The sequence below is a fragment of the Paroedura picta genome, chromosome 8 (assembly GCF_049243985.1).
Source record: "Paroedura picta isolate Pp20150507F chromosome 8, Ppicta_v3.0, whole genome shotgun sequence".
Taxonomy (NCBI): Eukaryota; Metazoa; Chordata; class Lepidosauria; order Squamata; family Gekkonidae; genus Paroedura; species Paroedura picta.
Window position 1 is genome coordinate 34,692,455 of NC_135376.1, and position 9,077 is coordinate 34,701,531.

Consider the following 9,077-nt stretch of genomic DNA (forward strand, 5'->3'; position numbering starts at 1 on the left):
CCTTAGAGGAGGGCAGGAAAAGGTTTCTGTTGGCAGCAGAGGATAGAACCCGCAGTAATGGGGGACCTCTGTTGAGCAGGGGGTTGGATAACATGGTCTGTATGGCCCCTTCCAACTACATGATTCTATAATGGATTGAAAGACAGCAGTGTACTAATGCCACTTGACTTGGCTATGCAAGCTGCTAGCCTACCCAAGTAATTGAAAAGATTTTCTACTCACTGCTGTAATTTTAATTATGGATACCATAATTGAGGACCAGAGATCGACATTCACAGATCTGTCTCCAGGCAAGAGAGTAGTAGGATGTAGATAGGTTATCTAAAAAGAATCCCAGAAGACTTTACAGAAAACAATGAACCTCAAAGACTTTACACACTAGAAGAGATGTTGGAATATGCAAGTTCTGAAGTGTGCATGATTCAAGAGCATATGAGAAATATTCTACGGGGGGCATTAGAAATATGTTATTGGAATAGGAACTTTTATTTTTCAAATAATCTTCTCCAGCATCCTGATTGACTCAATTGGAGTAATCCTTTTCCTTTGAGAACACCTTCTCCCTGCTTGCCTCCAGAACAGACAGAATGAATGAAAAACAAAATAGATTGCTAGAACTCTCTTTACTCTCCTATCCACAAAGTTGTTTCTCTTCATAATAATACAATTTGGATCCATGGAACGGGTATGCTGCAACTGTAGATTTTGTCTTCGTATCTGTCTGCCACGCTTGCAGTCACAAGGCTGCTGCTGATGTGGCCATGGATCTGGCATTGAAGATGGAAGCAAATAAATCCCCAAAACACAAATTGTAGATGCCCCTATTGTAAGCTTACAAATATATGGGCTTCTCTCATAAAATGGGGAGAACAATGAAGTTCATTGTTGGTATGTGTAAGATTATGCAAACTGGAACAAAAAAAAAATCACAAATACAGGCTAACAGGATCTGAGCTTGCTGAGACTGAAAAGGGAAAAGATCTAAAGATTCTAATGAATAACTCAGTGGAAGTGTCAGCTTAGTGTGCTACAGCAGTAAAAATTACTATATTTTAGGGATTATTAGCAAAGGGACTGAACATAAAATGGCCAATATTATGTATGGATCTATGGTGTGACCTCATTTGGAATACTGTGTACAGTTCAGATGACCGGATCTCAAAAGGACATCAGAGTGGGAAAACATACAGAAGAGCAGCCCCATGAGGGGATGGAATACCTTCCCTGAGAAAAGGTTGAAGAATCTGGAATTTTTTTTTTCTCCCAATGTGCATCACCTTATACATACCAACATTCCATTTAACACTTTGTCACCCACTCACGCAGTTCATGGAGGTCCTCTTGGAATTCTTCAGTCTTGGTTTTCACCATCCTGAATATTTTTGTGTCATCTGCAAAACTGGCCACTATACTACTCAGTATACTACTCATTATACAACACAGGTAATGTATACATTAAATAGTACCAGCCCCAATACCAAACTATGTGGAACCCCTTCCATTGTGAGAACTGTCCATTGATTCCTACTCCTTGCTTCCTATAGTCAGTTTTTAATCCATAAGAAAACCCAGCCACTTATCCCACGACTGCTAAATTTACTCAAGAGTCTTTGTCAAAAGCCTTTTGAGAGTCCAGGTATATAATGTCTACTTGGTCACTGTTGTCTACATGCTTGTTCATTTTCTCAAAGATCCCCCAAAGTTGATGAGGTGGTGACTTCCCTTTGCAGAAACCCTCGTGATTTGCCCTCAGCAGGCTGTGTTCCTCAGTGTGCCTAATAATTCTCTTTGGTTACATTTTCTACTAATTTGCCTGGGATAGATGTTAGGCTGACTGGTTGTAATTTCCTGGTTCTCTGAACCCTTAAAAAAATTGGCATACATTTGGTGCTCTCCAGTGTTCTGGTACAGTAACTAAACTTAGTGAAGGTTAAATATTTGAGTTAGTCCATCCACTTTCTCACACTTGAGTACCCTAAAAACTGGGTGTATGTCACTGATGGGGGGGGAAATTATTTTTGGATTTTTTATCAATTTTTTTCTGGGGTAAAAATTATGTGAAATAAGGCAATAATCTTTTAACACTATACCTCATTTGTCAAAACTAGCAATTTTGTGGGCATATTTATAATTTACTGACATTTCAACTTTGTATTTAGCAATCTTTGTTTTTTCAAAATAGATCAAGAATGGAAAAGCTCTACAACAGCTATCATTTATTCATAGCTTGCCTTTTCCCCACACTGGGGACCCAAAGCAGCTGACATCATTCTCCTCCCCTGCATTTTATCCTCACAACTCTGTCAGGTACGTTAGGCCAAGTGATTGGCCAAAGGTCAACTAGCAAGCTGTGGGAATTCAACCCTGAGTCGTCCAAGTACTTGTTGGAAACCTTTAACCATATTGGTTCTCTCAACAGTCATGTCTTGATGGTATCTGGGAGACTGGGACATCTCAGGATCCAGGAGTGAAAATAAATCTGTGGTTGCTACTTGACATTGACACAGGGCCATGGTCAGCATATCAAGTCAGGGCAGCAGCCAGTACTCAGGATTTCTGGTTGGCCCACTTCTGCCAGCACCTGTGATCATAAGCAGTGGACTGCTTGTGAGCAGACACGGACAAATCAAACTGGTGAGACATATGCAGGTGGATAAGCAGAGTAGGTCAGCCTGGGATATCTTTACTCAGGGCCCACCAAAACCTAAAACCAGCCCTGTGCTTATATTTAGTAGGAATGAAACTTTAGGCAGGGACTTTCCCATTCTTGAGATGACTATAAACAACTTCTTATATCAATTTTAATTCATTTACAAGTATAAAGACTTGTTCTCTCTTTTGTTCTCCAACTCCTTCACATACTTGCAAGCCTCCTAAGGAAATAAATATGTATGAATTGCTGTATCTTCCTTAAATCCCAAGGGAACGAGCAATTACAAATACATGAATTTTATTAATTGGTTCCTTTTTTTCAAATCAACCATTCTAAAATTTTACTTTAATCTGGCTTGAAAAACATGTCATAGAAGCATAGAATTGGAAGGGATATCCTGGGTCATCTAGTCCAACCCCCTGCACTATGCAGGACACTCACATCCCAATCGCTCATCATGTCATGCTGCTCATCATTGAAACTCTTTGCTTACCACATGAAACAAGCCTTTGCTCAGACAGAAGTTTGCAGGTAGCCATACTACTCCATCTTGTGGTCAACTGCTCTTCCTTTAGCTAAAATGTGTGTAATAAAGTACAAGACTAAAATAGTGGCCTTCATGGCTATTGATCCACTGAGCGGTTACATGCTTGTTTTCTCATATGCAAATGAACAGAAAGGATCTCAACATTCACATGTAAATTTGGTTTTACATTGAAATATTCTTCCTTCACTTGGTGCCATAAAAAGAATGGTAAAGCTTAGAACATCTTGTTATCTGTATACAGCTTTGGTAAGTTCTAAGAAGTGTTCATTGGTAGTAACTACCAATACTAATATCATTTCAAATTATCCAAGTTCAGTCATTAACCTATACTCTGTTCTGTTCTACTGACTGAGCATTCACACTACTTTAATACCATAATCCTGAACTGTTGCACTTCTAAGCAGTTTCCAGCATACTTAGACGTGTACAGCTACTTAAGGTTGCAGTGTGAAGCACATCCTGCAGAGACAATTGAACAGGAGCACGATTGTATTTCTTACATTGTAAGGCAGGGGTAGTCAAACTGCGGCCCTCCAGATGTCCATGGACTACAATTCCCAGGAGCCCCCTGCCAGCGAATGCTGGCAGGGGGCTCCTGGGAATTGTAGTCCATGGACATCTGGAGGGCCGCAGTTTGACTACCCCTGTTGTAAGGAATATAATCTTGACATACATAAATTGATGGTATTTCTTTTTCTAACTTTTAAGGGTATTTTTCTTTGGTTATTTATTCACTTTAGTATTACAAATAACCTATTATGGCAATTAAATCCATAAACCATCTTTCAAACTAATTCTGAAAACCTCATATAAAAAACTTACCAAATCCTATTTTGCCAATGAGAGATGGAAACAAACAAATCAAGAGTCATATTTTCACTCACATTTTAGTTAACAGGCACATTTTTAATTGAAACTGTGACATGACAGCCTCCATGCACCAAAGCTCCATATGCATGATAGAGCAATGATGTTACAGGATCATTTTCACCATGAAGATAAACATGCTAAAAGTAGTAGATACATTTTGAATATGATTATTTTCAGTATAAATGTGTGAATGGATTTTCAAAGAGATGGGAAAGGGGAAGGAGGAAAGGGAGAAGAGTTGGTCAGACATGTCCTTTCTCTTCTGGAAACTCGATGAGGGCATACAGCATTTTTGACAAACGTTATTCCTCACTTCTTCTCAAAATAGTAATAAACTATAAAATTTTAAAATTGTAAACAATTATTAAACAAAACTATTGCTAGAACTTTACTTGAAACAGAACAAATGAACTGTATCATGTTATTAAAGTTTATATCATCTGATATTACTATTTTTTTAATATTCTTCTCCTTCTTCAGCCTCAGCTTCTACCGAATCAACACCCACTTCTTCATAATCTTTCTCAAGGGCAGCCAGATCCTCCCGAGCTTCAGAGAATTCTCCTTCCTCCATACCTTCTCCAACGTACCAGTGTACAAATGCTCGCTTAGCATACATCAGATCAAATTTATGGTCAAGACGAGCCCAAGCTTCAGCGATGGCAGTTGTATTACTCAGCATACATACAGCACGTTGCACCTTGGCCAAATCCCCACCTGGTACTACTGTAGGTGGTTGGTAATTTATGCCTACCTAGAAGAAGGAAAAAACACTGAAATTAAACAAAAATCAAACTCTTGTTTCCTAGGGCATCCACTTAGATGCACTCCCATCCATATGTAGGAATATCACTACCACAAACTCAGTGAAATAATTTATTTCATATTATTTTAATTCTAGTCAAATTCCACATTCTATGAAATTCACTGGGGGCCCTGCAACTCATGGCAGTGAGATCCCATCCTCTCCACCAGCCTGCAACACCACATTGGGAGGAGTGAAGCACAACTGAATTTGTATCAAAAAGCAAGCAGCTGAATAATACAGGCTTTGTTTATAAGTGCCATTTTTAAATTATCTGAGATACAAATCAAAGTTGTATAATTATTAGGTCTACATGTTTAATGTGCTATTTTACCAGTCAATTTTAAATGTGCTCCACTGAACACCTCCAGATGTTTATGATAATGAAAACAGCAATGGGTGGATTTAGAAAACATACAGCTGTAATGTGGTTACATTCAGCTTTTAGCATTAACAGGAACTGAAGTTTTAGAACACAATTTTTCTTCACAAGTACATGGAGGGAAGTAATACATGTATTGCTGACACCTATAAAAACAATATAGCATATTTTAAAGTACCTTAAATCCAGTAGGACACCAATCCACAAACTGAATGGTACGCTTTGTCTTGATGGTTGCAATGGCTGCATTGACATCTTTTGGGACAACATCCCCTCTATATAGCATACAACAAGCCATATATTTTCCATGGCGAGGATCGCATTTTACCATCTGATTTGCTGGTTCAAAACAGGCATTAGTGATTTCAGCCACAGACAACTGCTCATGGTATGCCTTTTCAGCTGAGATTACTGGTGCATATGTCGCCAGTGGGAAATGGATGCGTGGGTATGGGACAAGATTTGTCTGAAATTCTGTCAGATCTACATTCAGAGCACCGTCAAAACGAAGTGATGCTGTGATGGATGAAACTATTTGACCGATAAGACGATTTAGGTTAGTGTAAGTTGGTCGCTCAATATCAAGATTGCGGCGACAGATGTCATATATTGCTTCATTATCTACCATGAAGGCACAGTCAGAATGCTCCAATGTGGTATGTGTAGTCAAGATGGAATTGTAAGGTTCCACTACAGCAGTAGATACTTGTGGAGCTGGGTAAATTGCAAACTCCAATTTGGACTTTTTGCCATAGTCAACTGAGAGCCTTTCCATGAGCAGAGATGCAAACCCTGAACCAGTACCTCCTCCAAAGCTATGAAAAATGAGGAAACCTTGAAGACCAGTGCACAGATCAGCCTGAAAGTGAAAACAAAAATCAATCTACCAACTTGGAAGCAATATTTCATAGTTCTGTACCTGTACATATATATTTAAAGATAAGCCTTATGATGTGTTCATCCAAAGTCCCCCCCTCCAAAGTACTTCTAACTTTATTTATTAATAGGAAAGATAACTTGACTGTTTTAGTGCACTGCCAGTGGAGGAAGTGATGGCCACAAGCAGACTTTAAAAGGGGCGGCTTGGAATAACTCTACATAGTACAATAAAATCAGAGTCCAGTAGCACCTTTAAGACCAACAAAGATTTATTCAAGGCGTGAGTTTTCGAGTGCAAGCACTCTTCGTGAATCTACATAGCACTGTATTGCTACATTTAACATTAAAAAATAAACACTGAACAGGATCTCAAGCTTCCTTCTATGTGAATAAGCAGCCACACATGCAAGTTTGTTCCTGAAGGTCTTCTGATACCTCACCTTAAAGATGTATTTGAGGGAGCATAACAGGCAGATGTAAGAAGGGGTATATAGGGAAGTTCCATTTTACAAGGCCTAGCCTTAGTCTTGACTAATTACATAATTACAACCGTACACGCTGAACATGCCTGATCTTGCAAACTAAGCAATGTCAGGATTGATTAGTATTTGGAACACTTACAGTCCTATCAGTTCCTTATTAACAGCTCTCTGCTCAATAGAGGCAGCAGCAAAGATACACATGATACTTAATGGTATTGTTAATACAATTTAACGCTGGAGCCCCAGGATAGGAGTGTGTGCCATTTTTCCTTTCCAGCAGCTGCCTCCTGTGTCTTACAAAAAAGCTCAGTTGACAGTAGACTGCATGGGCTTCTAAGATTGTACTATTTAAACTTACCAACTTGCGAATACGATCAAGCACTAGATCAACAATCTCTTTTCCAATGGTATAATGGCCTCTGGCATAATTGTTAGCAGCATCTTCTTTTCCAGTAATGAGTTGCTCAGGATGAAATAACTGTCTATAAGTGCCTGTACGCACTTCATCTACCAAGAAAGTTTTAAATTAATTATTATTTCCTCACCATCCGATAATGTTTACTTCAGAACTAAATTTTGTCTTAAAATCACAAACATACAAAATAGATGAAATTATAACCATCATTAAACAAATATTTTGTGTGCTCTTTTAAAACATATGTTGCAGTTTTGGAGAAAACATATCTGCAAAATTTTGGAATATGATCAGATTAAAATAATTTTATACTCTTTGCAGTTACTAATTGTCCAATGTTATCGCATTGAAATATTTCCTTTATATTCATAATGGCTTTAAGAATCATTACAATTGAAGAGCTGGCTTTTATGCCCCACTTTTTATTCCCTGAAGGAGTCTCAAAAATGGCTTCTCTTCCTCTCCTCACAAGTCACCCAATGAGACAGGTGGGGGTGAGAAAGCTGTGACAGAACTGATTTGTGAGAACAGCTTGAACAAGACTGTGACTAGCCTAAGGTTACCCAGCTGGCTGCATGTGCAGGAGTGGAGAATCAAACCCAGTTGTCCAGATTAGAGACCTCTGCTTTTAACCACTACAGCAAGCTGGCTCACTAACAATTCTGGATTTGATAAAGCAGGTGTTCTAAACATATATACATACCAACCACAGTGGGCTCAAGGTCCACAAAGACAGCTCTGGGTACATGTTTGCCAGCTCCTGTTTCACTAAAAAAAGTGTTGAATGAATCATCTCCCCCTCCAATGGTTTTATCACTGGGCATCTGACCATCAGGCTGGATTCCATGTTCAAGACAGTATAGTTCCCAACAAGCATTACCAATCTGAACACCAGCCTGTCCAACATGGATAGAGATACACTCACGCTGGAAAAAGAAACAACATGTATTTGTTTTTTGGGGGGATTGTAATTCTGGGGAGGGAGAGAATAGAACATAAATACGACACTGAGTACATTTTAACTTCTAAAAGCATCTCTCTGTTCAATTCTACTTATATGATTAATAACAATTAACCGTTGATAATTACAGTCATGTAGGGCAATGCTTTAATCCATAGTTCATTCCAGAAGCTGAACAATACGTGCTAAAGGTTTTTAAAAGAACCGCTAACAGCAGGCGCAGTGGGAATTCGGGCTGCGGCATTTCGCCATCTCCCGCCCCCATCTGGGCGGAAGGAAAAACATGTTCGTCCCCCCCCCCCCCCATACCTTGGCCACGCATCTTGTCTGCAGCCTGTTGTAACCTAATTTTGACTGCACCATCCATTCCAATATGTTACCTCACTTCGAATAATTACTTCATTCCCTCACAACATACCCGACCTACTGCTCTTCACTACCCAAAGCCTACTAGGCTTAAATCTTCAGGCTCAGCGCCCACCCACGCCCCTTTCCAGGGTGCCCAAGATCTCAGATACCGACTGCCCCCGCCCTCGGGTCTCCCGCCAGCAAGTCCTTCCCCCCGCACCATTGCGAGTCCGAGGTAGACCGAGGCTCAGCCTAAGCGCTCTAGGGCCGCACCCCCACGGCCGCCAACGACGAGAAGCCAACCGACGACGGCAGCTTCGCGCCTTTCGGAGATCACGCGGCCGCGCGCCACTGGCTGCCGACATCAGTTGGCGCGCTTTCATTGGCTGCGCGTGCGAGGCGGCCTCTGCAACTCGCCAGGGCAAGGAGCCCTCGTCCGCGCCTCCCCTCCCGCCACCCTTCTACCATATCCGGAAACGGGCTCCTCGGAGCCAAGGGGGCTTCAAGACCCTTCCCCGTTGTCTCTCAGCCAAGCCTGGCCCCAAGAGGGCTAAAATACAGCCAAGCCTGGCCCCAAGAGGGCCAGCTCCCTACCATGGTGCTTCGCGCACACAATCAACTTCACAGGCAAGCGTTCCACGCCGAGCGATGTCTCGAGGTGGTGTCAACTGTCGACCGTTAAAGCAACTGCCTGCCTCGCGCCCGTCCTAGCAGCCTGCTTTCTTCCCATTGGCA

General features: G+C 40.9%; 1 protein-coding gene across 2 annotated transcripts; it reads right to left on the minus strand.

Moving 5' to 3' along the window:
• Nucleotides 1-4,085: 4,085 nt before the first annotated feature.
• LOC143843231 (tubulin alpha-3 chain) lies at nt 4,086-9,077 on the minus strand. 2 transcript variants are annotated; one of them, XM_077348977.1, is made up of 5 exons: nt 8,937-9,077; nt 7,737-7,959; nt 6,977-7,125; nt 5,436-6,116; nt 4,086-4,824 (listed from the first exon to the last, which is right to left on the minus strand). In XM_077348977.1, the coding sequence occupies exons 1-5, from the start codon at nt 8,937-8,939 to the stop codon at nt 4,528-4,530; spliced, it is 1,353 nt and encodes a 450-aa protein (XP_077205092.1). In that variant the 5' UTR covers nt 8,940-9,077; the 3' UTR covers nt 4,086-4,527. The 2 variants fall into 2 exon arrangements, with proteins under 2 accessions (XP_077205092.1, XP_077205093.1); XM_077348978.1 differs by lacking the exon at nt 8,937-9,077 and adding an exon at nt 8,563-8,711.

Coding starts and splice junctions, on each gene's coding strand:
- LOC143843231 (XM_077348977.1), bottom strand. Junction 7,126..7,736: donor CCTTGAGCCCACTGTGGTTG/GTATGTATATAT, acceptor CTTTCTTGGTAG/ATGAAGTGCGTACAGGCACT. Junction 4,825..5,435: donor GGTGTCCTACTGGATTTAAG/GTACTTTAAAAT, acceptor TCCTTCTTCTAG/GTAGGCATAAATTACCAACC.